Source organism: Heterodontus francisci, chromosome 42 (assembly GCF_036365525.1).
Source record: "Heterodontus francisci isolate sHetFra1 chromosome 42, sHetFra1.hap1, whole genome shotgun sequence".
Classification (NCBI taxonomy): domain Eukaryota; kingdom Metazoa; phylum Chordata; class Chondrichthyes; order Heterodontiformes; family Heterodontidae; genus Heterodontus; species Heterodontus francisci.
In genome coordinates this window covers 7,219,429-7,243,217 of record NC_090412.1, presented here as the reverse complement: position 1 = coordinate 7,243,217, position 23,789 = coordinate 7,219,429, and the positions used below count along the sequence as shown (strand labels likewise).

Sequence of the window (23,789 nt, the reverse complement as noted above, 5' to 3'; positions counted from 1 at the left end):
CAGGTATTCCTTGTGGGGAAATTGTCAAAGTAGGCACGTCCTAAAGTTAGAGATTAGTTGCTTCAGGAAGATTTGGAAGATTTGCAGCTGCTTATAAATCCCTGGCTCCTGTTCATGGAAGAGGAGAGGTTACCTGAAGCAAGACTACCTGCCCTGCTGCTTTTTTAAATATATCCACCCAAGGATGGTAGACAGAGCTGCAGCTTAACATCTCCTCTGATAGGTGGCCCCTCTGGGAGTCTAGCACTGTCTTGGTACTGCATTGAAATGCTGGCCTAGATTATGTGCTCAATCAAAGAATAGTACAACACAGAAGGAGCCTATTGCGTCTGTGCCGGCTCCTTTTAAGAGCTATGCAGTTAGTCCTACTCAACTGCTCCTTCTCCATATCCCTGCAATTTTTCTCTTTGAAGTTCCTTTTTAAGGCTCCTATTGAACCTGTATCCACCACCCTGTCAGGCATTCCAAAACCTAAACACTCATCGCATAAAAAAATTCTCCTTCAATCACCTTAAATCTGTGCCTTCTGGTGATTAGCCCTTTAGCCATTGGAAACTTTTTCTCTTATTTACTCGATATAAACCCTTCATGATTTTGAAAACCTTTATCAAATCTCCTCTTAGCCTTCCTTTTCTGCTTTGAGTCTTGGAGTGGCGTGTGAACCCATAGCCTTCTGACTCTGAGGCAAAGATGCTACCAACTGAGCAAATTGACACTTTGAGAAACTAAGAAATTAGACATGTACTGAGTGCATTCCCTCTCCCATTATCTTGCTTTAAGTATCAAATATCCAGGACAAAGCGGCCCACTTGATTGGCACCCCATCTACAAACATTCACTCCCTCCACCACCGACGCACCGTGGCAGCGGTGTGTACCATCTACAAAATGCACTGCAGCAATGCACCAAGGCTCCTTCGACAGCACCTTCCAAACCCGCGACCTCTACCAACTAGAAGGACAAGGGCAGCAATACATGGGAACACCACCACCTGCAAGTTCCCCTCCAAGTCACACACCACCCTGACTTGGAACTATATTGCCGTTCCTTCACTGTCGCTGGGTCAAAATCCTGGAACTCCCTTCCTAACAGCACTGTGGGCGTACCTACCCCACATGGACTGCAGTGGTTCAAGAAGGCAGCTCACCACCACCTTCTCGAGGGCAATTAGGGATGGGCAATAAATGCTGGCCTGGCCAGGGACGCCCACATCCCGTAAATGAATTTTAAAAAATTGATTCTCCAAGACACTAGCTTCTGAAAAAATGATTCAAATACAATTGAAAACTGTTGTGAATTTCCTGCCTCTGTACAATGAGTTTATTGTAAAGGGAAGATCAGATTTACCTAATCATCTGACATGTTTTAATACTACAGCTTGAGGGTATTTTCAGTCTAACAGCATTGAGTTACTCTAAGAATTTCTATCCGTTCTTATGAACATGTAATTTTAATTTTGAAATGGATTTTTAATCAGAATTATAATGTCTGCAGGGCAGTCAACAAAAGTATGATTAGCCCAGCATTATAATGAATGAATCAACACCAAGCTGTTAGTGAATTGTACTGTGATGTTTAATCATAATAATCATAACCCAGTCTCTCTCTCTCTCTCTCTCTGTCTGTCTCTCTCTCTCTCTCTTTTTTTCAGATCAGGGTTTGGACCAGTTCATAGTGAAACGATATGATGGGAAGGTTAGTAACACCATATTGCCTTGCATATTATATAGTTGTGATGTAGATAGTTGGCTGTAGGTTCGTAGAAAAAAAAAAAGTTTGCTATGACACCATACTGACCGAATGCACATCTTATTTTGTATAAGAGAAAACAAATGGTGGTGAATTATGTTGAGGTCTACTTGGAATACATTGTGCAAGATCTGTGTGTAATATATACTAGATGAAATCTCCCAGTGATCAAAATGTTCATTTCTTGATAAAACTTATTGTAGTCATAATGTTTCATCTATTTTATGTAACTAATACCGTTTTTTTTCGGTGGGAGAAGTCCCTCATCACATTATCTGATGCAGGCTTAACCAACAATCTATCAAACTTGGGGTCGGGCAATACATTTAATTCAAGCCTCCACTCTATTCCGTTCATGATCTCTGTTATGTGCTAGACGGCGTCGGAACAAACAGCTAGGAACAAGCCTGACAGCAAGTTGTCCACCCATGTTACTTTCTTGCACCCAAGTGCATGACTGAGGGAGACCTTCAAAAAGTGGCATATGGTGTAGAAGAGAGCACATAGCTCATTGCAGACATCAAGAATAAAAGCAAACGTATTTTTTTTTATTCGTTTGTGGGATGTGGGTGTTGTTGCTAGGCCAGCATTTATTGCCCATCCCTAATTGCCCTTGAACTGAGAGGCTTGCTAGGCCATTTCAGAGGGCATTTAGGAGTCAACCACATTGCTGTGGGTCTGGCATCACATGTAGACCAGATCAAGTAAGGACAGCAGGTTTCCTTCCCTCAAGGGCACTAGTGAAGCAGATGGGTTTTTAAAACAATCGACAATGGTTTCATGGTCACCATTAGACTAGCTTTTTTTAGTTCCTGATTTATGGATTAAATTCAGATTTTACCATCTGTGAGGTGGGATTTGAACCCCTGTCCCCAGAGCGTTAGCCTGGGCTCTGGATTACTAGTCCAGTGACATTACCACTGTGCCACTGCCTCCCCAAGTTACTGTAAGAATTTCCATCAGTTCTTACGAAGATGTAATTGTTGTTGGATTATGTTGGTTTTCTGTGACCCTGGGATATATGTATGCTGTCTCCAATTTGTTTCTCATCTTCGGTAATAATTAAATAGATGTTCTCAAAAGTGGTACCATTTTATTGCATTTGCTGATGATATGAGAATCGACAAAGTCTCTGAACAAGTAACTGAAACATTGCAGAAGAAGGAAAGGACAGTAGATGGATTGGTGTTGTCATTTTCGCTGCTTAGACCAAGTGCACAAGATATTGAAATGTTCCCCATCAACCTCTACTCCTTGAGGTTGCAGACTCCTCATTTCCAAGCAGTGACTCCTTGACTTGTTAATGTCACAGAGGCTGGCTAAACTGATAGAAAATGCTGTTTTGTTTTTCCTGTATCCTTTTTCTTGCAATTTATTTTATTTCCAACTCTCACTCCCTCTCCTGAGGGCATTGTTTCCTTGCTGGAATGAAGTTTTCTGTGTATCAGGTGTCCTCTAAATATGCCCTCTAAATGGTCAATATTAGAGCATAGGAACATATACATCAGGAGACTGTTTAGCCCGTGTTGCTGGTATTGAATTTATGCCCCTCTTGACGAATTATTATTTATGTGTGGGTAAGCAGTTCAACCATGAGGACATAAAATCTAAGAACAGTTCATACTTCCAACAAAGGCCACTGGATAGTAATCTGGTGCAGGAATGCTGGAAAAAATTTCCACTCCATAACCTGTGTGAGCTGAGTCCATCCACAACATCCATGCAGCTGAGATCAGCCGAATCTAAACAGACTGGAGATGGAACTTAGAACCTATTCAGTCAGCACATTGGAGACGCACACTGAACCATCGAAGGACCTATGAATCATCTGTTATTCCCCGCCCCCCCCCCGTAATAATAAATCTGTGCATCTGGTATTTGATGAAAACCGATTGGAAATGGAGAAACTTGTTGCCCTGCAATTTAATACTTTTAAAAAGTTATTTGTAAATTGGATATTTACACAATACTAATGTGTAACCATCAGATGTTACTGACACATTTTTTAAAAGTTGATTTTTGTTGCAAAATGCAAATTCACCTATCTTGACAATTTGAGGTTTATTTTCTGACTGACATTCACTTGTGCTGGTACTGAATTCCTTTTTTGAACAGACTTTTTAACACATTTAATTTAAGTTAATTGTTGAGCATTTTTACAGGAACAGCAGCTTTTAGGAAGTAAGATTTTTCCCTGGATAGTATTATTTTTCTATGTACATTGTTATTGTGTACACTACAAATTAATTTCCCCATCAGTGCATCCTTGTATTTGTTTCTCCTATCATTTAGTCCATGTACAGCTCAGTGAAGGATGTAATGTAACTGCCTAATGTTAATCCTCTGCAATCAGTTGAACTGCTATGTGTAGTATTAACATGATGTTTTGGTTATTTTTCCTGCAAGAGCTCCCAGTCACTCTGTGTTCAGTCTTTTTCTAAGCTTTCAAAATGTGTTTTTATAACATCTGAGGATTTTCTGTAGGTTTTATTTTGTGCTGATTATTTTAATGTAGATTTGGCAAAATCCAATATTTCACATTTCACAGGGTATTTTTTTTTAGTCAGCATTAAAAAAAAGCCACTGTAGTTCTTAAATGATTAAAGTTAGAGCTACATGGAGTATAATTTCCTCCATTTGTTAATGTTAACAAGATGAAGAAAATGCAAGTGTAAATCAGGAAACCAGCTTTATTCTGAAGCCAATCTTTTAGCTCAGAGTGGACATGGATGGAAAAAAAAACTATTTTTTGATTTGCCCTCACCACCTGGGTCTAGCGAAGGACTCAAGTTCGGAAAGCTGCTGGATTGTCACAAAAACCCAACTGGTTCAGTAATGCCCTTCAGGAAAAGCAACGTGCCACCCTTACTCAGTCTGGTCTAAAAGTGGCTCACAACAGCTACAGGCTTTTGCCTTTGGCTATACCCCGAGTCCATCTTTTGATCTTCTTTACTCCATTATCTCCTCTGACTTCAAATAGAACTTCCAGATTTGTACTCATGTTAATCCTGCCTCTTAAAAGCTCAGTTTCTTCTTTGGTGCCAAGCTCTTTTTCTCCTCCTTGTCTCTTTGAGTTGGTCTTTTCAGACATGACTGCTACTTTCATTGCTAGGGAAACACTTTCAACCTCATCCTAGCCTTTACCACCACCCCCACCCATTACTGCTTCTTGATTTATCTCATCTCTTTTTATTCTTTTCAGCTATTTTGGCCCTCTTCCTGGGTTGTTTCGGAAAACATCGCTGTGACTACACTAATTTCGTAAACAAACCATTGCAGTTATAATTAAGTGCTGCAGTCTCACTGTGGCTGTGTTTCGTTGGGCTGTAATCTCGTGGCTGTGTTCTCTCTGTACACATGTATTGCAATCCCACTGGTCTTTCTGTCGTTACGGATTTGCTGCAATCTCACAGTTCCTTCTACAGGTGGATTGCAATTTAACTGCAGCTTAACTTTATCTCTACAAGTGTATTGTAGTTTCACTATGCTGTTCTTCCCTCTACAGGTGTATTATAGTTTCACTGTGGCTGTTTTTGTTTCTTCTGCAGATGTGTTGCAGTCTCCGTATGGCTGTTGTTTCTCTACAGGTATACTGCAGTCTTGTTGCTGTTTCTCTTTAGGTGTAATGCAGTCTATTAGACTGTACAGCACTTAATAGAGAACTGTAAAAATGGCAATAGCTCTGAAAGCACATTGTGCATGTCATTGGGTTGTTTCTGCAGGTGTATTTTCTAATTGTGAATGGTTCTTTGGACAGGAATATTGTGGGTGATGCATTATAATCAAGAAGCATCTTGGCTGTTGCCTGTACTCTAATACTAAAATGTTTTGACTCTATTGTGATATTTTTAACATTCTGAGAGTCCTTGTATGTTTGGTCTGCTGAAGTTTAACATTGGTAATGTCAGCTTACCAGGATGAGGAGCCTAACCATCCAAACCGCTGCTGTTGGCTTGGTGCTGGTGTAGCCATTAACTGTTCTTATTGTCTGTCTGCTGTGTTGCTTATAATCATTCAATGTAGCGTACTGTATTTTGTGATGTAACCAGACCCCCATTTTCTTCCCTTTTCATCACATTCTGAACCACACTCCCACTCGTCAGGATTTCTGGCAGGTATGAGGTGTGTGAGCATGTGCATAACCCAGTATGCACTTCAGCCTTTACCATGCTGTCCCCTGTAGGACCTTCCCTGTATCCCTGACTGGATTATCCCAGCATGCTCTGTTGCAAGTGCCTGAGATGCCAGGAAAGACTGATCAGTTAAATCAAAATTATTTTAATACGTCTTTTCATAATGAATGTATATTTAATTCTGTGGAAATTGTAATTACCACTGTTCTTAGCACCATGGTTCAGTGCTTCCAAAGTTTATCTGCACAATGGCAAACGTTAATGAACCCTTTAATGGAAGATTGAGGTGGGGTGGGTAAACATGACAAACACACTGATTATGGAGGAGAGAAGTAACTGCATTTACATAGCACTTTATCACGTTGCTTGGAAACTTCCCAAAGAGTTAATTATTTTGTGCGGTTTCCTTCGTTATGCAAGGAATCACAGGAGCCGTTTTATGCATAGTAAGCCCCCACAAATAGCAGTAAGGTAAGTCATCAGTTAATATAGACAGAAATGCTGGAAATATGGAGAGAAAAATAGAGTTGACTTTTCAGTTCTGTGACCCTTTGTCAGAACTAGAAAATGTTACTGATGCTACAGGTCTTAAGCAAGTGCAGAGGCAGCGAAAGGGGTGGGAGGAAAGAACAAAAAGGAAAGGTCTATGATCAGGTGAAAGGTCGGAATGATTTAAGTGACAAAAAGGGAATAATGGGCAAGACCAATGTGGGTGCTAATGGGATAAGTGAAGGATGGGTCTAGAGGAGCTGAAAATGGCAGTGGCAGACTCCTTACCAGCAGCTGCTTTCCAAACCAGTTGAAGCAGTGGTTATGATTTGAAATTGTTGCACTTAATGTTGAGTCCGGAAGAATGTGAAGTGCCTGTTCGAAAGATGAGGTGCTGTTTGTTGAACTTCATTGGAACAGTGGAGGAGGCTGAGGACCGAGTGGGAGTGGGGTGGAGAATTAAAATGGCATCATCAGTCAGTCTGTTTTGGTTGGTTGAAGGAGAATTGTTGGCCAGTGCACTGACTAAACTTGGTGCTGTTAAGGGTGTTTTGTAGAGTGGAACCCAGAGCTAGCAGGGAAGAGCATTGGAGTAGTCAGGTGTTGTGGGGTGCAAAACCACCTTTTATTGTGAGGTGTTGGACGCAAATTGTGTATCTAATTTCTTTGAAGCATATGCAGTAATTTTTGTCTGCAATTCAGGAACAAAGTATTGGTTTGTTTACAGTTGCTGGAGTCCAAGAAAACGGTGCTGCCGTGAAATCACTTTTCCCAGAGTACATCCTGTTATTACATCGGTTGCTGTTAGAAGGTCTGTCTATATTTGATTTTTGTGCTGTCTGCATTAAGCTTTTTGTTCAATTTACCTTTGAGCTTTTACTGAAGAATTTGACAACAAACTGCACTTCAGTGTAATGTAGAAATAGTAATACAGAGGATGATGGTAACTCTTAATGTGAAAGATATGAATCAGGATTAGCAAGGCAGTCCTGAAAGCCCTAGTCCCAGTTAACAAGCATACTGTGCTCAGAGAAGCAGGGAGACAGCAGAAATTTCCTTGCATATGTTCTTTGAGTAAGGGGAATTAGTTATTACCATTTCAGAGTGCTAAAACACTCAGATAACGAGAAAGCAAGCTGCCAAAGTCTCATCCAGAAGTGGCAAAAATATTGACCACAGACCTTGCTCCAAGTGACCCCTAAACTCTTAACGGGAGACTAGGGAGGGCTTGCAACAACCTTCTCCAAGAAGAGAGATCAGAGTTTCAAATATGGTTCAGACTCCCAGAAAAAGACAGTTACTGCATCTGTATCAATAAACACCTTCAAAAAAACCTGATTAAGAAAGGATTATAAGACTGCAAGTGTGGACTGAGATTGCCAACTATTTCATGATACTATGCCACCGAGGAAGGAGAAAGCTGTGCATGTGGAGTGTGACTGGCCTATGTTCAGTAGTGCAGATGTGTGCTTTGATGTTTTGGTTCACACTTTGGGGATCAGGGAATATTTATGCAGACTTTCCTTCAGATTAAATGCAGTGTTAGAAACTACGATGGGGTGGATTGCACATGAACTATGGAAAGGTTCTTGCGCTCCACACTCTATCAAACTCAAGTAGTACAAGTCTGCCTTCTCCAGGGGATCTCTCTCTGCTCCGAATCAGGGGGCTTGGAGGACAGAAATGGCTTTCCTCCAAGTTTTTTTTTCTTTTTCTTACTCCAGGTTGTAATCCAGATCCAAGATTCAGCAGACAAACTGCTTAAGGATGTAATTGAAACCTTTGATTTGAAGGCTAACATATAAATTCACTGCCTCTTCAGTACAATAAAAGGTTGCTATGAAATCATATACTGCAGGAATAAAGCTCAAGCACTTTACACATTTGCTAGAGGGCTCAAGATTTAATTAGTGCCCTTCTGTCCCTCTCTATTTGTAATGTTATAGATATGGTAGCAATAAACCTTTAGATAACTGAAGCACGCTTTTATGTTTGTGGAATCTGCAGTTCAACAATGGAAAACTGCCATAGGTAAAAAACTCATAAAACAGAATAACGATGCCCCTGGAAAACTGGTAAGAAATGCATGTAATCAAGGGGGACCATTTAAAATGTGAAGGTTCCTTGAAGGAATCAGCAGGAGCAGCAAAACAGAATATTTTTAGTCAAATGGGAAAGATTAATGACACAGGCTGATGCATGACCTGAAAAATCATGCAGTAATTTCGCTTTCTGTCTCTGCATAAAATAACAAGCATTACCGTATTCTAGCTTCTGTTTGGGTGATGTCTCGAGTGATGTACATTAAAGTTGTATGTCGCTGGCTATACGTTGCATCCCCGGACATATAAGTAGTTCAAATTAATCAAAACCGTTCCAACTTGCAGTCCATTGGAGATGAAACTGTGTAGTCATTAGCTTAAAGCCATCAGATTTGTATCTGTAATAATCCACTGTATTCAAGATTCATGACCTAATTTTGCACTTGACAGTGGAGAAAGCAAATTCCTTAGCTGCAGCACAAAAATGTGGTCTCCCTATTGCATCCCTTATGATAAGCACTTGTAAAGGATCACTTTCAATGTTACCATGAGGTTGAAGGTGTGTAGAGCAGTCAAATCTACTAATAGCCTTGTTTTTTTTTTTGCATGTCTACTATGAACTTAAGGGTTTAGAAATGGAGTGCAAAAGGAAGAAGTTCACAGAGCAGGTACTTATGAAGTTTTAATGTTCAAATACTTGAGAGCTTCGATTAATTTTTGGAGTTTTCATTCATGAAATGGGAAGACCTTTATGGTTTTGGAGATCAGAACATCGAAGGCATAGTTTCCATGGATAATGAGCTGAAGATAAAAATAATTATATTTTAATGACTTATTGTGCTAAACTGTCATTGAAAAATGTAGCTCAATAGCTCAGTATAAAGCTGTTTATAATAGTTAAGTAAGTTCATCAGACAGCCTACCTCATTGCCCTCACTTGGTTATAATGGTACCAAATCATCTTGCATTATATTTTCTATGCCCTACAGTATCACCTGTATTCATGTAGCCATTGAGGCTGTACAATATGGCTTGTAGAAAATGTTTAGCAATCAGTAATTTATATCAACTAACTCTTCGCATTAAATGCCTCATCATATCCAATTGCCAACCCAAGTATTTGCTTAAACGTAAAACAAAATTAAAATGCAAATGATCAAAATATAAAAGAAAACCAGAAAATGCTGAAAACGCTCATCAGATCTAGCAGCTTTGACCGCATGAATGAAGGGAGGTAGGGGGGAAAAGAGGGTGAAAATAATTCAATCCGCCTGGTCGAAAGATATTAAATGGCACAGATTTTTGCTGCTAAAGTAACAGTGAGTTTATTGCACATATTATTATTAATAGGTAAATCGTCCAGCATCAAGTAGCAAGGATGAAATACTCTATGAATCATGAAGGGCCACAAGTTGCTGGACGATTTGTGCTCGCAAAAATGGCAGCTCACCCTCAGCCTCCCCATGAGTTTCAAGAAATTGCTGCATTTGCACATTAATTGCCAATTAAACTCTTGTCATTCTGTACCAGCATTAGAGGCTTAATTCCAGATACCTGCTGATGTTGCTTAAAAACAGCTGAATTTGGATATGCAGAAGAATGGCCCAGGATGACTTGCCCTTTTTCTTTCCCTCCACTATGAAAACATATTGAGTATTTATTCAGTACTTGCCATTTCTTTGCAATTGAGTGACCAAGATCAGAAATCATTGCTGTGAATCCACACCCTGTCACTTTGTGTATTGCAAAGTATTGGTGTTCCAGTATTAACTGTCTCCATTTTTCTTTGTTAGAAGTAGCCTTCTGTAGGCCTGGGTGTACTCGGGTAGAAAAATGGAAATAGAGTCTTTACACCTTTAAAAGTACTGAGCAAAAGATTTCACTTTTGCAGGTGAAGTATTAGTAATAAAAACTGAAAATGCTGGAAATACTCCAGTAGGTCTGGCAGCATCTATGGACTGAGAAGCAGAGTTGACTTTGCAGGTTGTTGACCTTTCTTCAGCACTGCTGAGTATCTATTCGTGGTCGCACAGAACCTAAAAAAGCATGGAAATGAAACAGCATTTGATTAGAGTGCTTTTTATCACCTTACGCTGTGGGGAGATGGGATATATCAAATTTTCCAGCTGTCATTTTGATCAAAAATTGGAGTGTTATCGGGGAAACTTGAGGGTTTTTTTTGGTTACAGCATCTACATTGACATCACTGTGCCCACCATAAGCAATGGAGATTGTATGTCATTCAGCGGAACTAAATTTTGTTTTAATAAAAGCAAAATGCTGGAAATACTCAGCAGGTCTCGCAGCATCCATGGAGAGAGAAGCCAAGTTAACGTTTCGGGTCTGTGACCTGATTTGTTCTGATGAAGGGCCACTGACGTGAAACGTTAACTAAATTTTGTTTTAATGTTTCATTTTGACCACCATTTTGTGGCTAAGAATGGAGGCACAGGGCATGGCTGAGATACCTGGGGATGTATGTGCACAGAGGTGAGAGGAATTTGTTTGCTGGAAAACTTGATTGTTTAGCGTCACAAATTGTAGTATTTTACATGTTTCTTTTTAGGGTATGTATAAAATAGCAGTATTTTTTCCAAGCCAAGATTTCGAAGCGAGCAACAGCCGTTTGTTCTTTCCATACCTTTAAAAGAGGTACTTGATTTTGCTCCTCATGTGAAATGACCTCACATTGCTCAGTTAAGTGTTACATGAAATGTTCATTCAGGAGGCCGTCTATTCCCATTCAACTATCTGGCAGCAGTATATAGTGTGAAACTGTTGCTGAAACATTGAGCCATCAAATGCATTTTGCTTGTAAGTAGTTTGTTTATGGTTTGATGTCAGGAGAAGATGTGCTGTCCAATTGTTGTATGTTAAAATGGCAAGCTGTTAGGAATTTCACAGAAGAATGTCTCTCCATTTGTATTATTCCTGAGTATTATTGGTACAGGATTTGTCTGGGTTACATGAAGGTGAATCAAGTCTTTTGGTAGTTTCCTCATTATGGTGCTGTATTTCTGAAGGTGGCTCTACTTATTTGTTTGGTTTATGCACTTTAGATTAACTTGCTTATTTGAATTTACTGCCCATGGGGGTATAATTTTTACTGCACAGTATGGTGGTGTTCGAAGTTACTGATTCATTCCAAGAGACTATTATCAGGACCTGTGAGAGCAATTGGTTGTAATGGATACTATGTAGTGTGCATATTTTAGAATCCTGCATTTACTTGGTAATATATGCTTAGTATTTTTGCTTTTAAATTTGAACATATTGGATTAGTTGTTTTAACTTGTACAGATCTGACCTGGTGCATGGCATTGTCGAACATCTGTAGTTTGAATCTGACATAAGTTCCAGTCCCTAATTTAAAGGGTTACTTGTTAAACCCCAGTTATATCTTGGAAAAGGCTGAAAGCAGAAGGCACAGATTTAGGTTGAAAGGAATATAGTTCATTTACAGAAACTTATCAGGCATTTGAACACAAAAAGTAATCAGAAAGGCTAATGGAATGTTTGCTTTTAAAGGAGTTAGAAATATGAAGGAATGTTTTGCTGCTGTTGTACACAGCTTTGGTCAGATACCACGTGGAGTACTGCATTCAATATTGAGCACCGAGCCATGGGAAGGATATATTTAGCTTGGAGAAGGTACAGCATAGAATCATCAGAATTATTCCAAGGTCTAAAGGATCAAATTATGAGGATGGACTACGTCAACCTGGCTTGTATTCCCTTGAGTTTAGGAGGTTGAGGGGTGATTTAATTGAGGTGTTTAAGATGATAAACGGATTCAACAGGGTAGATACAGAAACTGTTTCCTCTGGTGGGGAGATCCAGAACAAAGGGGCATAAACTTAAAATTAGAGCTAGGCCATTTAGAAGAGAAATCAGGAGGCACTTTTTCCATATACCAGGGTAGCGGAAATCAGGAATATCTGTCTCAACAAGCTGTGGATACTGGTTGAAATTTTAAAGACTGATATTTGAGGTAAGCATATCGAAGGATCTCGAGCAAAGTTGGTTAAATGGAGTTGAGGTACAGAATCAGCCATGATATGATTGAATGGCAGAAGATGCTCGTGGTGCATACTCCCTTGGCTATGAATGTGTGTTTATATCCCAATTTGTAAAGGGGTTTCCCTTTTTTGTTTCTCCCTCAATGTTATGATTCTTTGATCGATGGAAGTAACCAATCTTTATAGCAGTGATCAGTGGGACTTTGACATGATATTTTGCTGCATTAGGTATGTGAATCTGTCTGCATCAGTCTTTCCTGTTTTAAACGTTGCAGTGTTTATTGTGTGTCTGATACTGTGGTTCCTGCATGTTATGCCCCCTCAACTCTACCCCTTAGCCTCAGCTTGTGCGTTATTGTATAATGGGATATGGTCAATTTTGCAATCTACTCAATCACCATTTCTTATTTTCTTTGCTTGTGCTCTGCATCTTCTGCAGTTTGATGCCAGGCCTGTATTTGACAGCCCAACAATCTTGCTGTTGAAGTCACCACTCTGACTGATTTTGTTTTCCTGTCTTCTTTGGTAGAAGCTTTCCCATGGGCGGGAGAAGTTTGCTGACGAGGACAGCATATTTTACACATTGGGCGAGTGTGGACTGATTTCCTTCTCTGATTACATTTTTCTCACCACCGTTCTGTCCAGTGAGTATTTATTGATGCATTATGACACCCAACTCTCCTAGAACAATCTATAAACTGAAGAAATGGATCAGTAAAATGTATTTCACATCAGAAGCATCAAAACAGAACATGACTCATAAATCTCCCTTTTATTAATACTGTAATATTGCATGAACTTGGTTTGTTTTTCTGTAAGATCTCCGTATACAAATGGAAATGTTTTGTAATAACCTTAACTCTTGAGTTATTAGCCTATAATCTTTAACTTTACTTTGGTTTATTGGGTAGTGGGGAGGAGGGGTGGGAATTGGAACGGGCATTGAAAATCACAGGCACCGCAAAGTATGTATAAGAACATAATGTCTGCCTTGAGAGGGGCCTTATAGATATATAGAGTGGAATGGAAAACATTAATCCTGAGCAGTATTTTAAGTCAAGACACAATTGAAAAACATGATACAAGACAAGTATAGAACATATGTCAGGAAGCACTTCATTCAATGATTAATGCCTGAAATGGTTGTCTAGGTGAGATAGTCAAAACAAAGACTGTGGAATTATTCAAGATGTAGGTAGGTGCTGTGTTGGGGATATTTAGGTTATCATGGAATGATGAACCAAATAGTCAAATGGCTTTCCACCAATCTGTACCTATCTTTGCAGCTCCCATTTAACAGTTATGGAGGCATGGTGCAGCTAGTTGGAAGATATCACAGCTTAGCTCCAGAGATGCTGTTTTCTTGCCTTTCTTACAATAATCTTTTGGATATATCTGCTGTACTTGTGTTTTCCCCCCAAATCATGGTTTGCAAACTGTGTTGTTGCAGGTGGACTCGGTCGTTCTCTAAAATGATATAAAGTTGAGGACAGGAATCACTGATTCTGAAGTGCTTAGGCTGAGTAAAGCTGAGTTTAAGGTTCCATTCGGAGGATGCTTATACAGTCCAGTTTTAAATGTAACTTAGAGTATTGTGGACTAAAACAGAAAGACTGCTTGTACTTGCGTAGTCTTGTGGTTAGAGTTTGTTTATAATTTATGTAATCTTATTAGATACGCAATTCTTCTGTTCAGCATAATAAATACTATTTCCAGCTAATTTCACAGCAGAATTGTTTAAGAACTAAATTGGGAATTAATGGAGAGATGCAGTAGAGTTCCTGAGCTGTAAAAGAAAATCTTATTCTCTGCTGACTAATTACTGCAATTTTGGTAATTATTTATTGATGCTAATTTATGGCCTGATTCAGCATATCCAGGGAACTCTCAGATTACGAGGAAGAAATCAATAAGGCATGTTGTCGTTTAAATATATTATTGGCATTTCCATAATTCTTTGTTATCTTTGCCCCTTTTTAAGAAAATCTAATCAAGTCACCACATGAAAATTTATTTAGGTTGCTGCCTCTTGCCTCTTCACAAAGTTGGACAGGCCAGCAACATGACTTGAGTTGTGCAATCCCTTCTTAGCCACTGTAAGGGGTGTGGTTACTGTGGTCATTTTCAAAAACTTGCAAATATTCATCTTCTCCCTGAAGGTGCCCTGTCCTAACTTGCTAAAGACAATGTCAGTTATCCAAAGGAAAACCGTGCTATTTTTGTCCCATGGAAATAACATCTAGTAAGTTATCAGATATTTGACATCACAAGAAATGTTAGATCAGACACCTGTGGACCCTATCAAAGACCCCATAATGTTCAGATATACCCAGCTAGATGACCTGAGATTTACAATAGCCAGATTTTCCTTGGATTTAACCCTATTGCTCTGTGATTTCACAAGAAGTGAAATCCTAGTCAGTACAAAAACCATCACTGAATCTCGCTGCTACCTCTAGCTTTTTATCGGTTCTTTGGATTGTCGTGTCACACATTACTAGTGCACAATGCTGAAAAACCAGGCAGTTATAGCTGGTTAAACTGCAGCAGCAGCAATTCATGTACTTGGGGCTTCATACACCTTGGCTCTGCCAAATGGCCTAAGCTCTCTGGACTCGGAGAATTCAGGTGTGGTACCTGAGGAGGGGGCGTGTGTAATTCTGCAGGCCTAGATTTCCCAGTACCTTGGTTCAGAGGCTGTTAAGCAGGATAGGTTTCCATGCTTCAATTTCTTTGCTGACCAAAAAAACCCCAAACCAGAGTAAATTGCTTTACATTAATGAGCTGCAGATTGACAGTCCTTTGAGGATCTCTTGAATTTTCTTCCACAATCAAATATATCCAGTTGTATTCTGACAGCTGGAGAGCTTCTGCCTGCTTATGCTGGCATTTGAATTCCACAAACATATATAACACATTATATGATGCCAGTTATGTTGCAGAGTTTTGGATTGGGCAGAAGCACATTCAAATAAGCCAGGGTGCATGAATCACAGAGGCTTGTTTCTAGTTTAACTTCCTCAGTTGTGTATGTTCAGCCATTCATTCCAATTCATTGCAACAGTCTCTCTCTTTCAGAGATAATGTAGATACTTGTAGCAAAATATGTTAGATATGTCAGCCTGTATATGAATGTTGTGTGAATTGGCTTCAGAGCTTATCAGTGTTGGTGCAGAAAGATGTCCTCTCTTCAGCTATTTTAGTAAATGTCACAACTCTATGTGGCTTTTCTGATGTGTCCCATATTGTGGTGCATGTAAAATGAACTCAGAAACTGTGCAAATTAGGGCAAGGCAGTAGCACAGAGTTTTGTGCTTCATCAGGAGGATGCTGGTTTATGCCCGTGATCTCCTGCAAAGTGAGTTCCCAGCCGTGGCCATGCTGCAGTGGGGGAGATGCTGAGTATTTTCCCACAAGGAGGGAGAGGAAAGTGCGAGAGGGATCACACCAGGCACCACCTTATGATTGATCCATAGGTGTAAAGGCTGAGGGCAGATTATCTTCCCTTATTCTGGTTGTAGCTATGGTGCAGCGAGGTCTAGAAAAATGTTCAATGTCGCAGGGACATTTTGATCACATGCAATTAGGAAACAATATAAATCATACAGAATTCAATTAAAATGCATTCAACTCTGCAGAGAGGAATTGTGAATATTTGCATTTTTATAGGCTGCTAAAATTAAAGATGAGCACCACAATTGGTGAGCTGTTAATGGGAGATTCAATGAGTTGAAATCAACTACATAAAGAGAGAGTAGAGACATAAAATGAAGGCACGGCAATTGGAGCATAACATTTTAATGAGGGGATGTCACAGTAATGAGACACTCTTCCCTGTTCTCATCCTGTGTGATCTCCGCCTCTTGAGAAATAAAGTCCTGCCCTGTGACAAGTAATCCTGCCCAAGAGATGTGAGGTTGTGTAGCAGCCTTGACATTGGCTCATCATGTGATCTACAGAGAAGCGTGCACTCGTTCTGTATTCTACCATGAACTGGGAATGTGTATATACAGCTTAATAATAGAAAAATAATCATTTGGTAAATTAATAACTTAAATATCTGTTTACAGTAATCTTTCCAAACCATGAGCATGTCTCTGTTAGGCCATCCCAGAAGTCATTCTGGGATCCTGCTTTTGTGCATGATCAGTGACTGGCTTTAAACACAAGTGCAGTTCTTCAGTAGGCTCAATGTCTGACAGCTTGGCTCAGTTACTACTGTTGGATCTGAGTCAGAAGGTTGTCAGTTATATTTCAGTGCATTATTGAGGGTGTGCTGCATTGTTGGAGGTACCATCCTTCTGATGAGGTGTTAAGCTGCTGTCCCATCTGCCAGTTCAAATGAATGTTTAAGATCACATGATGGCTGTGTTGGGCAAGCGTTCCTTCTCTTAACCAATATCAGCAAAGCCAGATTACTTGTTTGTGGAAATCTGATGTGCATGAAGTGTTTGCTTACACAACGCACCACTGAACCTCAAATTTATTCATTATATGTAAAGAGCATTGAAATGTTTCCAAGATTCATTGACGTATATGAATACAAGTATTTGATACCTTCAACGCTGGAATGAATTTTCTGCAAATATAATTGCAGTTTAAATTCTAAGCACTCTGAAAGATACTCAGGCTTTGCCATTTGGGAGAAGTTAAGAATGTCTTGATGTTTGAGTTTAAAAACACATTTTTTATAACAACCAGTGGGAACCATAAAAACATGCACTAGGGAGGTTTGTCTTTTCTAACTCTGTGTATAGTTCTTCTGTTGGGATAGAAGCCACAAACAATATATGTTACAATGGAGCCTGTAGTGTACCCAATACTGCTATGTTGAAAGGTTCTGTATATTTGTATTAACAACTTTGATTAATTACTTCTCTAAATTAGCTCCACACAGGAATTTTGAAATCGCCTTTAAAATGTTTGATCTGAATGGTGATGGAGAGGTTGATCTGGAGGAGTTTGAACAGGTAATGATTAATGAAGCACTTGCACGTAGGATGGCTCTGCTGGCAGCAGTAATCGAGCTAGGGGTAGAATTTCTGCAGGAGCTCACCCGACCTCCCGTGATAACTTGGGCAGAAGAGCAATGGAAACATCAGAAGTGGCATTAACGGCCATTCATGCTTTTCTTTGGGTTATCCACCTAAGTTACAGCAGGACATGAGGAAAACCCTATGAAATTCTATCCCTTTAGAGTTTCTGCATGTTCAATGTAACTGTTTAATTTTACACTGAGCATGGCCTCGGAAGCAATGTGATAACATCAGATAAAATTATTGTAATTTCAAAAAGAAATTAGGAACATAAAGTACAGGACCAGAAAAAACACTGCACAGAAAAGTAAGAACCTTCAATCCTGCACTCCCTCAACTATCTCCCTTGAATTTTTACACACTATCTCACTCCATACCCTCACAGGGCATTTGGTTCTGTATGTTCACCACCCTCTGTGTAAAGTAGTTGAATCTATGTTGTCAGAGCACTTTCCCTCTTAGCTTCAGCTATGTCACCTATCTCTTGAGTTTCTGGTAATCCCAAGCATTATTTGGTTGTCAGCCGTGGCTCAGTATGGTAGCACTCTCACCTCAAACTCAGAACGTTGTGGATTCAAGTCCCACTCCAGACACTTGAATGCAAAAATCTAGTCCGACGCTCCAGTACATTGATGAAGGAGTGCTGCTCTGTTGAAGGTGCCATCTTTCAAGGCTCATTTGCGCTCTCAGGTGGTTACAAAAGACCCCACGGCACCATTTCAAAGAAGAGCAGGGGAGTTATTTTCAGTCTCCTAGCCAGTATTTATCCCTCAACCAACATCACTAAAACAGATTATCTGGTCATTATCACATTGCTATTTGTAGGAGCTTGCAAATTGGCTGCCATGTTTCCTACGTCACACAGTGACTACTACACTTCAAAAATACTTCCTTGGTTGTAAAGTGCTTTGGAATGTCTTGGTGATTAAAGGCACTATGGAAATGCAAGTCTTTTTATCTCTTATTAGCGTTCAGTTTGTTCCCTTAATGATCTTGAACATTTGAATTATATCTTTAATCCTTCTCTTCTCCAGAGTAGACATTCCAAACTCTTTAACCTCTCCTCATAACATATATGCCTTATGTTAGCTATCAATTTTACACTGGTTTCCATGCCAGTCATATGTGCGAATATGGTCATTTAAGGGTGGTTAGGCCAGAATGAGAGTGGTTAAAGCCAGGACACTGGATGCATTTAAAAAATAGATGCTGGAATGGTTGAAATAAAACAGGCTGAAGGCCTTCCTTCACTGTATCTCTCTTGTGTAGCATTAAATGTTTCAGTATTGCTGTGTTTTGCTGATGGCCAAGGTAATGAGGAAGGTGTGGTCTGTGCATAAAAAGTCTTTTTAAGCTTGCCTTATTTCTGCTTACACTTCGCAGGTTCAGAGTATTATTCGATCACAGACTAGTATAGGCATGCGTCACCGAGACCGCTCCACAACAGGGAACACGCTGAAATCTGGAGTTAGCTCAGCACTCACCACTTACTTCTTTGGTGCAGATCTAAAGGGAAAACTGACTATTAAGCATTTTCTAGAGTTTCAGCGTAAACTACAACAGGATGTTCTCAAACTAGAGGTAAGAACAGTTCAGAGTATTGCTTATTGGCAGTGCTACTAAATATCCTGAATATTATAAATTAATCACCCAAAGGAGGGGGACATTTAGCTTGAAATTATGGTAAATGAGAATATGAAAAGCCAGTACAATATACTTGGAACAAACAGGGAACAGCTATTTATTTGACTGACATAACACCAAATCGAGGCTATCCCAGCAATAGTGAGAATTAGGATTGATTTTATTTGATCTTTACTATGTTGCACTTTTACAGAACTATCAATCTAACAAAGCTCAGACGAGGGTATTTAATAGTAAACATTGTGATGCTTTGCTCCCAAAATAGAGCCTTGTTTGACAGGAGTGCAGATTACAGAATCACTGGAAAATCAGGAGCACCATGAGTTACAATGCAGACATCTCTGCCCAGTTCCCTTATCTATGCTCTAGCAAACAAAGACTACGCTACTTGAACCAAGCCTTGCAAAATTTGCTATTTACATGTCGAACTCTCCTTTGTGACATTACACATTTCTGCTCTGGTGCCTACATGAATGAAATGTAGAAAATCTTAGCTGGATGAAGCAATCGATCCATCTAAATCCACTCCCTGCTGACCTAGCAGTTATATCCAATAATGTGTTTTTTTTTCAAGATTCTTATCCAAGTTTACCTTGAACCGATTTAACTTACAAGTCCCCACAGCCTCCCCGGTAAGCTGTTCTGAAAACCAACCACCTCTCAGTCAAGTAATATTCCCTTATATCTTGCCTAAATCTTCTTCTTTTCATCTTAAGCTATTGGCCCCTCATTCTGCTGTCTTATACCAAAACAAGTAACCCTGACTGGTGTTCAACATCCTTGATCATTATTAATTTTAAACCTCACTCATATCCCCTTTCAGTCTACACCTCTCCAATGAAAGGTGTGTCAATTATTTGAGTAAGTCCTTGTATTTTATTATAATGGTGGGAAAACAAAGTCAGATTTGCATTTTCTGCATGCTGTTGGCTAGGCATCCAAAAACTTGTGTTTTTTTTAAAATTAGTTTCATCAAATCTCAGTGATGGATTGTTTGTCTGGCTCCCATTTACTAAAAGAAAGGGAATTAGTCACAGAATGAGCAAGGCTGCTCTTTTGGATCAGAATAGATATATTGCAGTAATTCATTGAAGAATATCTTTCAGTAGTGAAAAAGGCAGAAGACAAATCGTCTTCAATGCATGTCTATGAAGTATGAAATTTAGCTTTTTGCTGAGAATGAAGTGCAGTGCTTTTTTTTTAATGCAGTATCTGCATACTCACTTTTCATGTGATTCATGCTGCTGCTATTTGCTGTGTTAGACATTTCTTACATTTTCAGAGACTTAGGTTAAGGAAAAATCCTTTAGACTGGCTTTGAACTTTACTAATATTTGTGGGTATTATAGCAGGTCCTTCACTGTAATGCTATCCGTGCAGGTATATATTCTCCCTTTTATTTGCTTTCAGCTGAATGTAGTTAATCAGAAATTGAAAATCCGCATTTGTGTGCTTACAGCTGAATAACTAGTTCCAGTGATAGAGGAGCAATAACTGCAATTTTTCTTTTCTAATTTCTGATGACTTGTATCAACAAAATTACTTTGAGATTCTTTTTCTGTCTGGACTGTTTGATGCTAAAGCTCCGTGCTGATGTCAGCAGTTTGTTTCAGCATTACTGGCTGAGGTTCATCATCCTTGGAGCAATTCAGTTGTATGTGTGTGTGTGTTCTAAGTAGATGACCCATCACTTGCCACTTCTTGAGAGATTGCCCTGCTGTGGAACAGTTTTGACATGACAAGCATACCTGAGTACCTCCGTGGCAGCTTTACAACAAAAGTGATTCCTTCTGTCCCTGGCTCCCCTGCCCCCCACTTGCCACCTAAATTTATTTCAAGAAAGGGCACTCATTTAATAATTTAAACCTGTTCTTGTTTATGGCATGGTTGTGAATGATGATGAAATTCTCTGAGAACATAGACTGTCAGTCTAAGTGCAACCTGTCGTTTTGTGTTGTCAGAGTTCATTATAAAATACAACTGAGACTGGAAAGCATGAAAATAAACTGTGACCCACATCCAAGATTCTCATATATATATTCTTAAACACATTGGATCTGTTCCTGATGATATGTTGCCATCAGAATGTTCAGATTAGTATTTGAGCTTATATTTAATTGAACAAGTATTTTGAGGAACATTGATTGACATATAGGTAGTTTGTTAATCAGCACTGCTTTGGCTGGGACACTTCCACATATCCATTACTGTAAGAGAAGGGATTTTTAAAAAGTCTTTCATCTTGCATGAGGCTGTTGAATTTTATGTTCGTATCCTCAAGTACCCAGTGCCTGTTCAGTCCAGGTCAGTTAAGGTTGACTTGCATCTACGTCATTCCTTCAGCATTTCAAGGACCTCTTAATTATTCCTTTTCTAATATTCAGGGCTGCAAGTCTCGTCACTTATAGCATAGAGCCCCAAGTCACAAAAACATAGTTAATATTTTAATTCTTTCCAATACATTTTGATAAAGTGCCTGAAGTGTACGTGCTATTTTTAATTTGGTTTTGGCCCCACTGATCTGAAGTTTAATTTATTGTGACTTCTGGTCAAATGCCCTCAAGCCATACATTATATTGGAAACTTTCACTGCAATTGAGAACCGGAGAATTCTGAAGTCTTTTAACCCTATATACCTTTGCTGGGACCCATTAGTTGGATCACAGTGGTCCTTTCCAGTCCTGTAGGTTGCTAAATGCCTCATGAAATCCTGTGCCCCTCCCTTTCTTTGTTGCAATCAAAAGAGAAAGAGGATTTTTAAAAAATCTATAAATGTTTCAAATTAACAAAAGACAAAATTGGTATCTCTATTATGAAGTAGTACTCTGTACAAAGATTGATCAACACGTGGAATAGACTTCTAGGTTGGGTATTGAAATTTAAAACCATTTAAGGAACAGTTGGATCTCATGATAAGGTGATTGTGTCATGTCCTGGATGGATGAGATCAAAGGGGCTATGAGACCTTCCTAGTCTGAAGCTACCTTGTCATATAATAAAAGTCTTGCATATAGTGCACCCATCACACCTGTAGGTAGCACTTGAATGTGTCTCATGAACCTGGTTGGCTCAAATATCTGATTCACAAAACAGCAACAAATGAAAATTAAACAACAAGAAAGCCCATAATTTCTTGCTGTTTTCTGTGAGCTTGATAATTTGGCTTTTCTTTCTGTCCCACCACCCCCGGGCAACCCATGAAAGGGACCATGGATTTACAAGCAACTGTCGACCTCCCTCAGCAACAGCAATTATCCTCTAACTGTCCTCAGGATATGACTGTATACAACACTCCACCACTGTGTGGCTTTAAAGGGACAGGCTAGCTTAAACATAACTCCATCTTAACAGCTGAACATCATAACTGTTCAAGATCCCAGACTACCTATAAGCAAAACCACTGGAGATCTGCCAGTAAACAAAAGCTACAAAGAATTAACTTTAGAGATTGTTCAGACAGGTTTGGTGGGGTAGAAAAGAGGGCAGATAAGATAATGAAATTACTAGGTAATTATCATTGGTGTAAGTCTAGGAGTGTAACAGTATAATGCTTACCAGGTAAATGATCTGCTCTAGTAAAATGTCAGAAGTAGTTCTCATCTTTTTTCTTTCTCCCCTCCTGCCCCAGTTTGATAAACATGACCCAGTAAATGGACGAATCACAGAGCGACAGTTTGGCAGTATGCTGTTGGCATACAGTGGTGTCCAGTCCAAGAAACTCACAGCAGTGTTGAAAACTATCAAAAAGCAATTCAAGGATGCTGAGGTAAGAACCTGGCAGTACTGACCTGTGTGCTGATGCAATAGAGCAGGACAACCAGCACAATACTGTTAGCTCATTTTCTTAGTACTGTAGGTGTCCCAGTACATCGTCCATTCTAAAGGATCAGAAACTATTGTGGAGTTAGTTGAGATTTTTACATTAGATAAATGTCAGCATGGCTCAGTTGGTAGCACTCTCTCCTCTGTGTCGGAAAATTGTGAGCTCATTTTCCACTCCAGAACTTGAGCACATAATCTTGGTTGCTGCTCTTGACACATGAGCCAAATTGGTCAATATAAAGTATAATATAAATGTCGTTTGTTCTGTAGAATTCTGCCCCGGGATGGTGGCACTGCCATGATCACATCATTTAATTTTTAAACTCTAGATTGTGTACCACTGAAGTATCAGCAAAGTGAGGTCGTGTTCATTGATGTACACCCTTAGATTAATGTTGTGCTTCAAATCAGTGCTACAGCAGATGTTGTCAGTATGGCGAATGACTGCAGAATTAAGCCAGATCCATTGAGACTTAACAGGGAGTGCAAGTTACCACTTATTAAACTTTCCCCAGGTACAGGAGGACAGGTTCAGTTTTCTCCCTCAGCAATCGTGAATCAGAATGAAGTTTTAAAATTGAGAATTCAGAGTTTTGTGATTGGTAAATGTGCAGAACAGATTACAATAGTTGCTTCTGGTCTTCAGACTCAATTCGTGGATGAGGCTTAACTGGCCCGCTCATCATTTTTACATGACAGAAGTGTAGCTTTGATGACCACTTTATCTGCACAGCAGAGCTTCCCTGAGCCTCTATCCCATTTAAACTCTTGAGATTTAAGGTCTATTACCTTACCCTTTTCTAAACTACCAGAATATTTTTCCAAAGGCTCCATAATCGGCTGTTCTTGACATTT

At 39.5% G+C, this 23,789-nt stretch overlaps 1 protein-coding gene across 3 annotated transcripts in view; it reads left to right on the top strand.

Moving 5' to 3' along the window:
- Positions 1–23,789, top strand: part of micu1 (mitochondrial calcium uptake 1) — a 93,734-nt gene that overhangs the window by 52,671 nt on the left and 17,274 nt on the right. For 2 of the 3 annotated variants that reach the window (XM_068020454.1, XM_068020453.1), the window contains 6 exons: positions 1,652–1,695; positions 9,040–9,081; positions 12,962–13,076; positions 17,320–17,402; positions 18,852–19,049; positions 22,741–22,878. In XM_068020454.1, coding sequence (XP_067876555.1) covers positions 1,652–1,695; positions 9,040–9,081; positions 12,962–13,076; positions 17,320–17,402; positions 18,852–19,049; positions 22,741–22,878 — 620 coding nt within the window. The remainder of the gene's footprint in view (positions 1–1,651; positions 1,696–9,039; positions 9,082–12,961; positions 13,077–17,319; positions 17,403–18,851; positions 19,050–22,740; positions 22,879–23,789) is intronic. The other variant, XM_068020455.1, reaches the window with a different exon arrangement.